At 28.7% G+C, this 17478-nt stretch overlaps 1 protein-coding gene across 2 annotated transcripts in view; it reads left to right on the top strand.

Moving 5' to 3' along the window:
• The first annotated feature begins 1177 nt into the window (after positions 1 to 1177).
• Positions 1178 to 17478, top strand: part of LOC136091200 (tetratricopeptide repeat protein 28-like) — a 20341-nt gene continuing 4040 nt past the window's right edge. Inside the window, exons 1-2 of one of the 2 annotated variants that reach the window (XM_065818232.1) lie at positions 1178 to 6773; positions 11607 to 11641. In XM_065818232.1, coding sequence (XP_065674304.1) covers positions 1269 to 6773; positions 11607 to 11641 — 5540 coding nt within the window. In that variant the 5' untranslated portion in view covers positions 1178 to 1268. The remainder of the gene's footprint in view (positions 6774 to 11606; positions 11642 to 17478) is intronic. The other variant, XM_065818231.1, reaches the window with a different exon arrangement.

Here is a 17478-nt window from a genome sequence, read left to right as displayed (position 1 = left end):
GTATTGATATATAAAACATAATTATTATTATTATTTAGAAATCTTGATAAAATTCCTTATTTAGCTTATTATTTATAATAGTTTTTAATAAATACTTAAACTCTTGTAATAGAATCACAGGTATACGAAAAATAAAATCAAGTTCATCTTGCATGTTGTTTGTAATTAGATTAGTTTAATTGTTGTGTTAATATCTGTAAGACTTAAATAATTAATAGAAAATTTTAAAAAAGCTATTTCTTAGATAAATATTTTTCATCCCTTTCCTATACGCTATATATTACCCTTTTTTATTATGTAGCGAAGTGTTCTGTTTTAAATTAGATGTCTTAGCCTTGTTCAGAGCCGGCTCAAACAGGTATCAAACAAACTTGTAAGAACAGTGCAATAGCTAGTGGGTCGGAACGCCTCCCAAAATAAATTTTAAAAAATTCCATTTTTAGGTATTACAAAAAAAAACAACTACTTTTACTTTAAAAAGAGTTCCCATAGATTCGCCGGGTCCCAACCAACCCTAATTTAGGGGCGTAGGGGTGCAACAGCACTGCGTAAGAAGAATGACTACCTAGAACAAAATTTCATCGATTTTCAACATGTCTTTGTTAAAAAATGTAGTTAATATATTTAATATATAAGATGTAATGAAATAACATTTTTGTATTTTACAAAATACCAAAGTTATTTTGTTCTATCTCCAAAAGTGAGTGGGAAAATGTAAGCGTTAGCGAAGTTTTTATAAGTTTTTTTTATTTAAAAATAAACAACGGAACAATCATAACTCTAAAGAAAATCTTTAATTCCCAAATAATTTTTTCAACTTAGCAGCAAACAAACTTAAACTTTGACATCGATTTTCTTAGTTTGCAAAAACATGGACTTAAAACAAGATAATTTTAACGTCGCAAAATGATAAATAACTTTTTACACTTAATCAATTTGATATTGTATCTTATCTATCTGCTGGTGCATCACTAAAGGAGATAGCTAGCCTTTTAAACCTCTCTATACGCACTATCTCCAAAAGTGGCACAGTAGAAGATCGCATATACTTAATGATAAGTTCTACTTCATCCAATAATGAATCTCAAATAATAGGACTATTACTGCAAAACACCCTATTTCATAGATGATTCTAGCCAATTTGCTAATTAATTACCCGTAAAATCCCGTATTTTTTACGGATATTTTTAAGTTACATAGTGTGGTAATATGTAAAATATTTAGAATTTTTGATCATCAACTGTTTTTAATGGCGGAGGGCTAAAAAAATGTATAAAAGGTCTAGATTAAATAACAATAATAAAGAAGGTATAACAACATTAAATAATAAAGGGGTCAAAGCATTTAAGGAAGGAAAGTACTACGAAGCAATTACTATTTGGCATGAAGCTCTTAAGATAGCTTATTACACTTCAATTATTTTTAACAAAGCCCGCGCTTATGAAAAGCTAGGATGTCTGTCTTTAGCTCATAAAGGTTATGATGAGATTTTAAAAAAAAAACCTCATCATACTAAAGCTAAAGAATTTTTAAAAACTTACGAGAGATTATTAGATAATTTTAATTTAGAGATAATACGGAATAGCGTAGAGCAATTTATAACGTTAGAAGGTCAAAATAGTAATAATGAAATAAAAATTAGTATTTTAAAAGAGATAGAAAAAATTGAATATGGAACTTTAGTAAAGCAATTCGCTTACAAAAACACTGTAAAAGAAGTAAAGAACTTAGTAATCATACTAAACGACCTTGGTTATTTAACCACCAAACTAGGAGAATTAAGCGGTGATCTTAAATATTATACAGATGCATCAATATTTTATCAGTATGTTATTGCCATGTTGGATGAAAAAGATGGAGCATTAGGAAAAATTTTAAGTACGAAAGAGAAAAATGAGTTTTCAGAACAAAAATTATCAGATTCATATCAACAATTAGCCTCCATACAACAGTTAATATTTTCTGCAATTTGTACTAATCAACCACAAACCATTCCAAATGTCCAGATAAAATCAACTAGTAATAAAGCTATATTAGCAAGAATACGAGCAAATACCGAGGAAGAATTAAAAAAAGCAGAAGATAATCGTCAGCGAGCTATTAATAACCAAAAAGGAAAACAACAATATCAGGAATCATATGTAAAGGAAGTAAGAAAGTTGTTTGAATCAATAGCTGATGACATGCAAAAGTTTTTAGCCATACTATATAGTGATAGTGAAAAGCAAATTGGCATAATACCACCATGCAAATATGCAGTAATAGGGCTAGGTTCAATGGCCCTTAAGCAAATGACACCGTATTCGGATTTAGAATTTGCTATTCTTACAGAAAATGATGATTACAAAAAAAATAACAATCCTATGGTAAGGAAATATTTTATAAACTTGAGCCACTTAGTAAATTTTAAGATGATAAATTTAGGGGAGAGCATTATTCCTACCAGTAAGTTTGGTGTAGATATGAGCTATTTAGTGCATAGGGCAGTAAACTTTGATCTTGGTGGTAAAACTCCACTTGGAAGAATAGATAGCGACAAAAAATACAAGTTAGTGCAAACAATAGATGGAATGCTTGACTATGTGCGTAATGAAAAGGATTGGGCAAGTCATATAGATAAGAATCTACCATATATATTGGAAAATGTTTGTTATGTGCATGGGGATAAGCAGCTTGTAGAAACTTATTGGGTCAAGGTTTCAGAGTTTTTGAACAGTCAATTTATTCCAAACGAACCTGCTAGCTTAAAGAACTGTGAAATAAGAGCTCTTAAGCTGCTAGAAGAAGGTGCAATGGAAATTGATTATCGAGAACAAGCATTGAGTTTAAAACCTAAAGAAATCACGTTTAAAGGAGATTTAGAAAAATTACAACCTAACTTGTATGATGCTGAAGGTATGTTATTTGACGTTAAGCAGGAGATATATAGATTACCTGATCGACTGATATATAATCTTGGTCTATATTTTGGCATTGAAGGAGATAGTGTCTGGGATACAGTAGATAAATTAACAAATCAAGGCATAATTAGCATGGAAGCAGCACGAAGCATAAAAAATGCTGTAACTTTTGCAACTACTCTTAGATTAAAGACCTATCTACATTACAAAGCACAAACTGAAGATATGTCGATATTTTCTAGATCAATGGAAACTGAAGCTGAACTTAAAGAACAAACCAAACAAACATTCCATTTATCTGAAGAAGATTTAGGAGAACAAGGAGGGATGTTTCAATATTTTTATACTGCATTACCATTACATGAAAAGTTAAAAGATTTTTGTAATGAATACAAGAACCTAGACAACGATGATAGAAAAACATTTTTTAAGGATACTGAGTTTTATGTAGATAATGATGCTAATAAAGGGCTTATTTATTATAGATTAGCACAATATCATCAGGCTCAGATTAAATTAGAGCAAGCAGTAGAAAAGGAAACAAACCATCAGAAAAAGTTACAATCACAAAATGTTTTAGCAATAATATACTTTATGTTTGGTAAGAATGATGCTGCTATTAAGTTATTTGATGATTGTTTATGTACTTTTCAAATCACTTATAAAAACCAACCTCATCCAGATGTTGCTAGGTCTTTAAATAACTTAGGAGCAGCTTATCATACTAAAGGACAATATGGTCAAGCAATTCAGTATTTTGAAGATAGCTTAAAGATGAAAAAACTCATCTTTAAAGATGAACCTCATTTAGATGTTGCTAGGTCTTTAAATAATTTAGGAGGAGCTTATTTTGATAAAGGACAATATGATCAAGCAATTCAATATTTTGAAGAAAGTTTAAAAATGCGAAAACTCATCCATAAAGATCAACCTCATCAAGTAGTTGCTAATTGTTTAAGTAACTTAGGAGCATCTTTTCATGCAAAAGGACAATATGATCAAGCAATTCAGCACTATGAAGATAGCTTAAAGATGGAAAAACTCATCTTTAAAGATCAACCTCATCAAGTAGTTGCTAGTTCTTTAAATAACTTAGGAGCAGCTTATAGTGCTAATGGACAATATAATCAAGCAATTCATTATCTTGAAGATAGCTTAAAGATAAGCAAATTCATATATAAAGATCAACCACATCCAAATGTTACTGGTTCTTTAAATTGCTTAGGAGAAGCCTATCGAGCTAAAGGACAATTTGATCAAGCAGTTCAACACTATGAAGATAGCTTAAAGATGATAAAACTCATTTATAAAGATCAACCCCATCCAAATGTTGCTGGATATTTAAATAACTTAGGAGCAGCTTTTAGTGATAAAGGACAATATGATAAAGCAATTCAGCACCATAAAGATAGCTTAAATATGAGAAAACTCATCTTTAAAGATCAACCTCATCCAGATGTTGCTACTTCTTTAAATAACTTAGGAATAGCTTATCATAAAAAAGGGCAATATGATCAAGCAATTCAGTATTATGAAGATAGCTTGATGATGAGTAAACTCATCTTTAAAGATCAACATCATCCAAATGTTGCTCATTCTTTAAATAAGTTAGGAGAAGCTTATGATGCTAAAGGACAATATGATCAAGCAATTCAGTATTTTGAAGATAGCTTAAAGATAAGAAAACTCATCTTTAAAGATCAACCTCATGCAGATGTTGCCATTTCTTTGAATTCTTTAGGAACAGCTTATCATAAAAAAGGACAATGTGATCGAGCAATTCAGAATTATGAAGATAGCTTAAAAATTCAGAGAATCATATACAATAATGAACCACATCCAGATGTTGCTTCTTCTTTAAATAACTTAGGAGCAGTTTATTGTGCTAAAAGACAATATGATCAAGCAATTCCGTATTTAGAAGATAGCTTGAAAATTCAGATTCTCATATACAAAAACGAACCTCATCCAGATGTTGCTTCTTCTTTAAATAACTTAGGATCAGTTTATGGTGCTAAAGGACAATATGATCAAGCAATTCAGTATTTTGAAGATAGCTTAATGATGAGGAAACTCATATTTAGAGATCGACCTCATCCAGATGTCGCTACTTCTTTGAATAATTTAGGAATATTTTCTTATAATAAAAAGCAATATGATCAAGCAATTCAGTATTTTGAAGATAGCTTAAAGATAAGAAAACTCATCTTTAAAGATGAACCTCATCCAGATGTTGCTAGGTCTTTAAATATATTAGGAACAGTTTATAATGCTAAAGGACAATATGATCTAGCAATTCAGTATTATGAAGATAGCTTAAAGATAAGAAAACTCATCTTTAAAGATCAACCTCATCCAGATGTTGCTACTTCTTTGAAAAACCTAGGAAAAGCTTATCATGATAAAGGACAATATGATCAAGCAATTCAGTATTATGAAGATAACTTAAAGATGGAAAAACTCATTTTAAAAGATGAACCTCATCCAGATGTTGCTAGGTCTTTAGATAACTTAGGAACAGTTTATAATGCTAATGGACAAAACGATCAAGCAATTCAATATTATGAAGATAGCTTAAAGATGAGAAAACTCATATTTAATGATCGACCTCATCCAGATGTCGCTCTTTCTTTGATTAATTTAGGAAAAGCATTTCATGATAAAAAGCAATATGATCAAGCAATTCAGCATTATAAAGATGGCTTAAAAATTCAGAGACTCATATACAAAAACGAACCTCATCCAGATGTTGCTCATTTTTTAAATAACTTAGGATCAGTTTATGGTGACAAAGGACAATATGATCAAGCAAGTCAGTATTTTGAAGATAGCTTAATGATGAGGAAACTCATATTTGAAGATCAACCTCATCCAGATGTTGCTACATCTTTAAATAATTTAGGAGTAACTTCTTATAAAAAAAAGCAATATGATCAAGCAATTCAGTATTATGAAGATAGCTTAAAGATAAGAAAACTCATCTATAAAGATCAACCTCATCCAGATGTTGCTACTTCTTTGACAAACCTAGGACAAGCTTATCGTGGTAAAGGTCAATATGAACAAGCAATTCAGTATTATCAAGATAACTTAAAGATGGAAAAAATCATTTTAAAAGATGAACCTCATCCAGATGTTGCTAGGTCTTTAAATAACTTAGGAACAGTTTATAATGCTAATGGACAAAACGATCAAGCAATTCAGTATTATGAAGATAGCTTAATGATAAGAAAACTCATCTTTAAAGATCAACCTCATCCAGATGTTGCTACTTCTTTGAATAACTTAGGAATAGCTTATCTTGATAAGGGACATTATGATCAAGCAATTCAGTATTATGAAGATAGCTTAAAGATAAAAAAACTCATCTTTAAAGATGAACCTCATCCCGATGTTGCTTGGTCTTTAAATAACATAGGAATAGTTTATAGTGCTAAAGGACAATATGATCAAGCAATTCAGTATTATGAAGATAGCTTAAAGATGAGAAAACTCATATATAAAGATCAACCTCATCCAGATGTCGCTATTTCTTTGAATAATTTAGGAACTTCTTTTCATGATAAAAAGGATTATGATCAAGCAATTCAGTATTATGAAGATGGCTTAAAAATTCAGAGACTCATATACAAAAATGAACCTCATCCGGATATTGCTATGTCTCTTAACAATTTACAGGTAGCTTATGCTGCTAAAGGAGAATATAAGTTAGCCCTAAACTATGGTAATCAAGCTTTTAAAATAATATCTCTTTTTCCAAATCATCCTTATAAAAATACAATACAAGATTTTATGGCAAAAGTTAAGGGTAATTTATCTATAACCATCCCTACCACAAATGATAATATTGATACAGATTTACAAATGGAAATGGTAAGATTAATTTCATTAAAAGGCCGCTGCATAGAGAAACAAGTTGAGCGCAGTACTACCTGGGACGTGGTGGGAATCAATCTCGGAACCTCTCGCTTATGAACCGAGCACTCTATTACTTTTCATCTTTCTCGTGATGTCCAAAAGCTGATATAACTACCGCATATATATATATATATATATATATATATATATATATATATATATATATATATATATATATATATATATATATATATACATGTATATATTGTAAACATTCTCTAAGTCTTAGTCCCTAAATTTTTCTTTTTTATGATTTTTTTGTTTTTTTTTAATGTTTAAATTTTCGTTGTACATTGAATAACATGTCAATGGGAAGGTAATGTGGGATGGACAACAAAAAATGTTCAAAAATTAGAGATAAAACATTAGAATTCAACATATATAGTTCAAAATAAAAGTGGTAGTTGCAACAGTGCAAATAGAATCTTCTTTAAACATTAATGCAATATAATTAATTTTTACTTTCATTCTAAAGGGGACTTCAGAGAGATGTAAAATCAATGTTGTGTTTTTATGTTTTGTATATATGTTTGTTATATACAATAAAAAATACGTATGCATATATATATATATATATATTTCTTTTTTTCTATGCGTATATATACATTTATTTCAGGGATTATCTTTTTCTAGATATTTCAGGAATTTCGGATATTTTTCTTAACTTTTATTTTTAGTATAGTGATTTTTTGTTTTTTCACTCATCACTTATATAAATATTATATAAACTTCGGATGAAAAAAAATTTGAATTAACTCACCTAAAAGCAAACTTATTAGGAAAGTAAATTCCGGATTTTTTACAGATATTTTACTCCAACAATTTTCCGGATTTTAAATATATGACCTGGATGATTTATTTTACAGATGTTTATTTTATATATATATATATATATATATATATATATATATATATATATATATATATATATATATATATATATATATAAATATATATATATATATATATATATATATATATATATATATATATATATATATATATATATATATATATATTATAACTCAAAATTATTATCACAAATTTTATAAATGTGAAACCAAACAAGTGTATATAAGTACAACTTTAGTGGTTTGGATACATGGTTATTATATTATATATCGTACTTGCTAATATAAACTGTTTGTAGACCAACTTTCTTATTTTAGAACAAATGTGTCTTATATGCTTAAATTCAGATGTAAATCAGGTTGTGAGCTAAGTAACTTGATTGAAAAAACTTCATAGTTTCTTTCATCATAACTGTCTACTTTCAGAGATATCCTTAAGTCTCAAGTATTTAGATTTAATAAAAAATAACAGAGAGTTTTTTTAAAATTTAAATTCTTAAAGAAAAATGACTGCATTTGACATTGGAAGCCCTAGTTGAGTTACTTATGCCATCAATCATTAATCTTAATTGTTAAGTTACTTACGCCATCAATCATTTGTCAGTTACTTATTAAGACATTAAAAGTCATTAAGTTTTAATGTCTCAATGGTTAATTTTTACGTAGATCATTTATCTTAATGGTTAATTATTGCATCGATCATTAGTCAGGCCCACTTGGTAATGCTAAAGTAAAAATTGTTCAACCTTAATGCTTGGTAAGATTGAATAATGCTACGAACCTTGAAATAATCTTGAATTTAAAAGGCATTTAAGGCCTTTTCCGTCTTATTTCAGTCCTGATACTATTAAAGATATGAACACCTATTGGTGCTATGCAAACCAAATTTTGTTATCTGCATACCAAATTGCGATATTCAGACTAGAGTTATGCCCAAGTAACTAGCACTACATGAAATTGATCCTGTTTGTCATAGTAGATGTCTAATTACTGCTTTAAAAGCTAGCAGTATCTGATTGTCTAAACAATATTTAATATGTAAACCTTTAAATAGGTTGAGAATGGTTGTTGGGTACATTGTTGTACCCAATGTACATTGTTGTACAATGTACATTGTGCATTGTGGGTATGTTCTCAACTGGTGTTCTAACTACTAATTACTAATAGTACATTAATTTACATAATACATATTGATTACATTTATACAAATTACATAATAATATTAATTACATTAATAGTACATTAATAGTAATTTAACTCACAAGGTCTTGTTTTATTATTGTATATCTATATATATATATATATATATATATATATATATATATATATATATATATATATATATATATATATATATATATATATATATATATATATATATATATATATATATATAGAACCCTTAGATGTTGTCCGAAAGTTTTTTCCATATTTTGTTGACAAAAAGTAAAAATTAAAATTCAAGACCGGAATTTTTTTTTTTTAATAATGATAGACTGCCTGCCCCAACCAAACCCTCAGTCGATGTAGCAGCACTCCCTTGCGGGTCAGGCTATTTGTCAGTCGATGTAGCAGCACTCCTTTGCGAGTCAGGCTATTTGTCAGTCGATGTAGCAGCACTCCCTTGCGAGTCAGGCTATTTGTCAGTCGATGTAGCAGCACTCCCTTGCGAGTCAGGCTATAAGATAGTCGATGTAGCAACACTCCGCGCATGATTTAAAGTAAAAAAAATAAAAATAAAAACATTTTAATAAAAAAAATAAAAATAAAAACATTTTATTAAAAAAAATAAAAATAAAAACATTTTTTATATTGTTAAAAACATTCACAATGTTTTAAAAACATTCAGAATGTTTTTAAAAAATTCCGGTCAATTAAATTTGCGTTTTTGTGGTTTTTTTATATAACAATTAATTTGTAATTAAATTAATGGTTTTTACTTTCGTCCAACATGGAAATGTTGGACGAAAGTCAAAAGTAATTAAAAGTGACGTATGTGTTGGCGTAAGAATCACTTTTTTCCTTCCGCTCTTCCTAAAGCCAACAAACTATAGATCTATATATATATATATATATATATATATATATATATATATATATATATATATATATATATATATATATATATATATATATATATATATATATATATATAAAGGTCAGGTCAGGTTATCCTGCTCCTGGTAATATGAAACCTAATACCCATCTGGTAATATGTAACCTAATACCCTCGCAATGATGTTCAAAAAAAAAATATATATATATATATATATATATATATATATATACATATATATATATATATATATATATATATATATATATATATATATATATATATACATATATATATATATATATATATACATATATATATATATATATATATATATATATATATATATATATATATATATATATATATATATATATATATATATACATGCGGTAGTGGTGCAGTGGTAAAGCGCTCGCTTCAGAAGCGAGAGGTTCCGAGTTCGATCCCCACCACGTCCCTGGTAGTACCGCGCTCAACTTGTTTCTCCGCGCAGCGGCCTTGTTCGTCGAGGTTCGTGTTTCGGAGTTATAGAGTTGAGAGAGGGTTATAACCACTATTAAGTAGCCTCCTCATCTGTAGTGGCCTTCATGGCCTTGAGGAGGTGAATAACAAAAAAAAAAAAAAAAATATATATATATATATATATCAGTCCATTTAAGTCATATCTTATATTTGTAACTTAATGCAATAAAGCAAAACAAAAAAAATATACCTATTTGTAAAAAGAAGAATTATTTAAAATAAATTTTTCAACATGCTGTTTGTTGAACTAAATTTTACTATGTACATATTTGGATATAGATTTAAATTTTGGTTTGCTAGATGGCATGGTAAATACCTGGAATCATCAGAAATTACAATAGACTTTTATTTTAGTATTGTAATTATTTTATTAATGTATTTAGTATTATTGCACATTCAATGGTCACAATTCAAAAGAGCAAAGATTACATTTTAATTCACGTCATTCTAAAGCATTGATATATGTTCTTGTAGCAATGATAGATTTTATAGTAATATATTTACATAAATAAATTATAGTTGACAGCTTAAGTAAATCATTTAAATAAAATTGAATTTTAAAAAAAAAAAATTGGGGGAAACTTGTTCAAATAAATAATCTTAAAACTTTACAAAAATGCAATTATGTTGATTAGAAAGTTTACTTATTGCAAATATCTTTGATTTTTTGTTCTTCAATTTTTGTTTTATTAATTGAATTGCTTAAATTTATAGAGTGTAGATGCATGGGCTGATGATTCATTGTACATGCATTGACTGATGATTCAGTGTACATGCATTGACTGATGATTCAGTGTACATGCATTGACTGATGATTCAGTGTACATGCATTGACACATTAATTAATGATCATTGATCTTTATTTAACAATTGAATTAAGAATGTAATATATGAATTATGCTTGCAATTTTATTGATGAGTTTAAAACTAAAATAAAAACAATGTTAACTCAACTCTATTTATCAAATGAAAAACTTTTCCCTAACTTTTGTATTTCATTGGATTTTATTGGTCACTAATTTTAAAATTTTCATTTTTATAATTAAACAAAACCTCAATCGTTAAATCTATATAATTTAACAATTAGTTTAGCTAATATTTTTTTAAATATTATTAATAAAATATCATCTATCTTTATCATTAATAATATTGTCTTAACATATTTTATATCTTTGAAATATTTATGTCTTTATTTATTTGTAAATGATTCAAACAGTTCTGAAGTTGCTTTCTGTTATGTAGTTGCTTTGTTGAGGAGTTGAATAATTAAATGTTATGACCTTTTTAATTTTTGTGTTAGATAAAGTTTTTTTTGAATTGATGTTTTTTTAGCTTTAAAATATTTTTTTCATTAAGGTATTGGGCAATCATTTTCATGGACTGCTATCGAAGTGAGTTTCAATTATTTGATTTTTATCTTAAAACTTTTTCATATTATTTTGAAAGCGGTGGGGTTTTAAGATATATAGCTATTTAATTAAACTGTTATACTGTTGTGCTGTTATATCACTATGTCCAAGTTTTAAAATATTTAAAAGTTTTTTTGCAACACTTTTTCACAAAAAGTGAACATTTACATTAAACTTAGCTAAATTTTATTAAAAAACAAACATCAAGTTTGAACACACTAATACTTGTGTCCAAAAATGATGTTCACACTTTGTTTGGACATAATTTCGTTATTTTCACTGAAGGTTGTAACAATGGTGTGTTTCAATTTATCAATTAATGACAATAAATTATTAATTGGCCTAGAACTCTATAGGCTATCTTGAATGTTCTGCATTTTTGTCAGTCCATGTATGTACTGAAGCCCCAGGCAGCAGGCTACTTCAGTATGATGTGAGACTGCTCATCTAATGTAATTGATTTTATATATATATATATATAAATTAATTACTTATTGCTAATATAATAATTGCTAATAATAATTAATTAATTATTGCTCTGTTCTTTAAGAACATTGAGCACTCTATTTGTAAAATACACTAACATAATTTACATATATATATATATATATATATATATATATATATATATATATATATATATATATATATATATATATATATATATATATATATGTATATATATTTATATTTATATATATATATATTTATAGATATATATATATATATTTATTTATTTATTTATTTATTTTCAATATCAGTACTTCCAACAAGGCTGCAAGCAACCTCTATTAGAGTTGGAAGTTACTGGAAGTGAAAATTTACAGTATATAATTTGAATTTAATTTAATTTGAAGTTATATATTTTATATATAACTTCAAGTTTAATTGTATTTAAATTATAGTTTAATTTGAAGTTTATAGAGCAAGATAATGATTGAGAAACGACTTAAAGTATTGCAAATTGTATAAATCAGACAAACAAGATAAAGGAAACGATTTCTAAAGAACTGATGTTCAAGGAAGAAATCTGAGCAAATAAGAATTTTTAGAACACTTTGGAGTAGTCACAGTAAAAGGATGAGACTTAAAAGAATGGCGAGTAACATGAGAATGAATTTTCGTAGATGGCACAAGAAACACTAGCTCTTAAGTGCAGTGCCCACTATAGTATTGAGTATAGAATTACAGTATAAAATAGAGAAAAAGTTTTATCTGAGTTAAAGTTCACCAGCCACTAAGTGCTCTACGCTGTAGCAAAATTGAGATCCTTTTCAAGCTCAAATGCCCCCTTCAATCAATCAATGAGTTTTGGCTTCTTATCAAGACAAGAATAAATGGTAGTATCATCAGCGAACAATGCCATCTTAGTTGTGAGAATATCTGGATGATCATTAATGTAAATTAAAAAGAGTATAAGAGTATAGAACTTTGATGAACCCCTGAAGTGACAGGATATGAAGAGTAATGCTGTCCATCGAGGACGACTTTTAAACTACGATTGGTAAGGAAGGATTCAATAATCTTAAATATTTTACCCAATACACAGTAAGAAAAAAGCTTATGGAGAAAACCAGCATGCGAAACTTTATCAAAAGCTTTATAAATGTCAAGAGCAGTAGCATTAATTTATCTAATGCGCAATAAAACCTATTGGTTATTACTGTTGGCAAATCAGTCATAGAACAATAAAATCGAAATCATTATTGATAATCAAAAAGTAATGTATTAGATTCAAGATGAAAAGTTAAGTGTTTGTTAATTAAAAAACTTAAAAACCTTGCTTATGATAGAAAGATGACTAATGGGATGGTAGTTAGATGAGTCAGATCGCTCTCCAGAGTTTTTGAAAATAAAGATAACAGATGCCGCTTTTCAGCAGGCACGAAAACAAGACACTGATAAGCACTTGTTAAACAGTTTCGAAAGTATAGAGCACAGCTACAGAGAACACTTCACCAAGACTATAACAGATATGTTGTCTGGGCTCAAGCTGTAGAAGAGTCTAAGCAGGAAATCACTTTTTATACAGAGCTGGAGTGATAGCAGTTGATCAACTGGATTGTTGGCTATATTAGGTGGTACGCAAGTAGTGGAATCAAGAGTTGATAATAATAAATAAGTTTTTAGGAAACAATTCAACATTTCAGGATTGCCTTTAAGTGAGGTGACAAAATCTGAACCATACAAGAGAGGCGTTGATGTTAAACAAAACGTTTTAACAATGGTTTCTAGCAATAGTAGACTGATGTCTGTTTTCTGGAGTATTGTTTTGCTGATAGATATGGAAGTAACGGTTTCGATTAGAAATTGTCGCTGCACAATGTGAGGAAAACCATAGAGAAGAGTAGAGTTTGACCTGGAATTGTCAAGAGGAAATAAAAGACTTTATGCCAGCCTAAATTTACGAAGTTATGTAAGAAGCATTTTTGTCAGCAGAAAGATGAAAGATTTCTACCCTAGAGCTATTGCAAAGGAAGTCTTGGAAAGAGGTTCAGTTAGCTTAAAGGTAGTTGTAAGAGGTACAATGATAAGGTGATTCTGATAAAGAAGAATTAGAATATAGTTTCAGAGAGGTCAATGATCAGAAGCACTTAAGGGTGAATGTGGAGAAACTGAGCACTGACTAGAATCAGAAACAAGTTTAAAGTTGAGTAGAGAAGGTCAATGATTCAAGTTGTCTAGAAAGTGAGTTGGGAAGTTGACTATTTGAGTTAAATATTGAGAAAGACAGAGGTTGTGGTCCTTAGAGTTTGCAATGTTACTGACACTAGAACCATGTCATTCAGTGTGATGAGCATTAAAGTCACAAACAACAACGATATTGGCTGATTGATAAAGTCTCTCTTTATCAATCTTAGGCTTGTTTAATTTGATCAAAAATTACATAGAAAAGAGTCTTGAGATGAAGGAGAGTGATATAGAACCAAGAGAAAAGCGATAGTGAAGTGGTGCTAAATGATAGCGTATAAAAGAAAAGTCTGTGGATTCAAACCTAGCTTCCTGACAAATGAGTGAATTCTTACAAACGTAAATACCAGGCAAAGCATGTGACTATTTGAGTCTTTATCAATTATAGAAAGATGACCATCAACATTATGGTCACAAGATGAGACAGCCGAACTCAAATTAGTCTCACAACAAGCAAGTAAGTCTGGTGAACATTGCAAGAGATAAGATGCAACAGAAGAATTTACGTACTTCGAAGACCACGAATATTAGTGAATGATAGATTTGAGAACTTGGTTGGAGAACATGATAATAGTTTTATAGTTTCTGTACTTTAGTACTTTTTAAATTTATTAAAGAACTTGACTCAAAGCACAGATATTTGCCAGTACAATATTTAATAGCCCAAGCAATTGCCTCATAACTATTAATAAACCCTAAGCGGTAACAAAGAGATTCAATAGTGGCCTCGACAATGCACACTAAAAGTACAAGCAGGGAAACTAGCCATGCGCAACATGGCACTGTTAGTTCTCTGATATTTACAGCTGTTAATGGAATCAGCCTCTCTAAAAGTTACTACAGTGTTTTGGAAACCTGATAACCAACCGGCCTCAGAACCATAAATCTGAGTTTTAGAGATGTACCCTCATTAGGAGATAATAGAATGACAAGGAAAGCCCATGCATTGAGTCAACAAGATCCGGCATTCAATATCTTAAACTAGAAACAGTATATTATAAATACCTCTGCGTCAGCCTAGTTGATAAAGAAGGGGTGCAAGGCTGGTCAATTGATTGAATCTGCTGACCCCTTAAGTCTTTGCTTTGGAGGCTTTCTAGAAGACTGTAGCCGGATGCATACAATGACTGCCCAAGATGAGTATTTTTATCGAGATGCCGCTTTTACTTAATCACGAGCCCTGAAGTGTTTTATGTTGGAATTGGCTTCTCCTAGCTCTTGCCTAAAAAAGCATATTTTTCAAGGCAGCAGGACATGAACTAGTTTAACTGGTTTACATGTGTCCAGTAACAGGATAATCTGATCTGACAAATATTGGTCATAATTAAGTTAGTATACTTTTTACAAAATAAAACACCAATAGAAAACTAGTAAAAAAAATAGTATGGCTTAATGCAGTGTCTAATCCAAAATAAGACAAATATATAAGTAGAGTGCTGAAAACCAAAGGAGGTAAAAGTAAAAATGTTGAGAACACTGTCATATATATATGTTACTATAAACCTGTGTTAAGATAAGCTCTTTAACCCCAGACTGAAATAGCCTGCTCCTTACACTTCAGGACATATAGCCTAGTATTAGTAAACAACTAAAAATCACAAATAAGAATCCAAAGTCTCAAATACAATAAATTTAGTTTGATTATGCTAAGTATCACTATTTTGTTAGGACCATGACATAAAGTCATCTAAAAAAATAATGTTTTTTAAACCATTATGTATCAGAGTTGGTTCATTATTACTTTTTATGCTATGACAAATAAATACCATTAAAGCAAATGTGAAAATTTTTTTTTAACAAAATGCAACATTGAGTCCACCACCTAAAGGTTTTAAGTCATGAACATCTCCATAATTTCATTATCTAAATCCAAACGGTTTTAAAGATATAACTAAATAAACTTTGCCACGAACCAACAAAAGTCTGTCATTTAAAAAAATAGTGCTTCTGATTTGTGTGCAATTGAAAGTTGAAAATATGTATAGTTACATTTTTTTAGGCAAGGAATCCATTAAAACAGCTTAAAATATTTAAAATTACATATAACATCTGTAGTTTTGACCTTTATTTAAATTTTGCTGGGGCAAGTTTTATTACAAAAATGCTGATGTAGCTCAATTTTTTTATTTTTTTATTTTACTCTGAATATTGAATTTAGTTAGATTTGTTTCAAAGAATTAGAGAGTGGACTTTTCTTAAACAGAAGAAAAAAATGGTTAAATTTACTTTCTTATTTACTCTCATTTAATACACCTGGACAAAAACTTGATTTGTCTAATGATTGAAAGAGTTTAAAAAGTTTTTTATGCTATATTTTGAGTGCAGTTGACCAGTTATAAGTTATAATTTTTTATAATTAATTACATATTGTTAAGCAAAATTCTTTAAAATATTTATCAAATTTCTTTAAAATGTTTTTAGGTAAAAATGCAAACAATTAGATTTATCTACTTCATATTTATAGTCAGAATGTAATAATGATTCTGACTATTTATATGAAGTCATTAAAGTCAGAATCATTATTCTGAATTTTGAAATACCTTTTAGGCTCGACTTTATAAATTGTTAAATGCCAAATTAAATGATATATAAATATTATGTAAAGCACGTTGGGCACATATAATGTAGAAAGTGATAAATTAGTAAAATGCAGAAAGTGATGGTTAACAACTTTTTTTACCAATATTTGTCTCAACCAATTGTTGGCCGCTGGTCAAGAAAATTGTTGGCCGCTGGTCAATAAAATTGTTGGCCGCTGGTCAATAAAATTGTTAATAAAATAACAACTGCTTATTGTTCTTTCGTATTTTTTTAGTCAAAAATTGTTTAGTACAGTATTAAAAATTTAATAAATTATTTAAAACAATAAATAAAAAAGTTGGATTATGACTTTTCCTTATCAAATTTATCTACTACTGGTGTGCATTTCAAAATGTTTTTTATTTCCGTTTTGGGGAGAATCACAATCCAATTGATTGTGATAACTTTTGAAAAATATTGAGCTTATAGATCTGCATTTTTATAATTAAACTCAGCCCTGGTAAAATTTTAATAAATTTTTGAAATTTAGGATCAGATTTTATAAAACTACCACAAAACAAGAAAAGCAAGTCATCAATAACAAAAAG

Source organism: Hydra vulgaris, chromosome 14, assembly GCF_038396675.1.
Source record: "Hydra vulgaris chromosome 14, alternate assembly HydraT2T_AEP".
NCBI classification, from domain to species: Eukaryota; Metazoa; Cnidaria; class Hydrozoa; order Anthoathecata; family Hydridae; genus Hydra; species Hydra vulgaris.
This window is presented reverse-complemented; position numbering and strand designations above follow the sequence as displayed.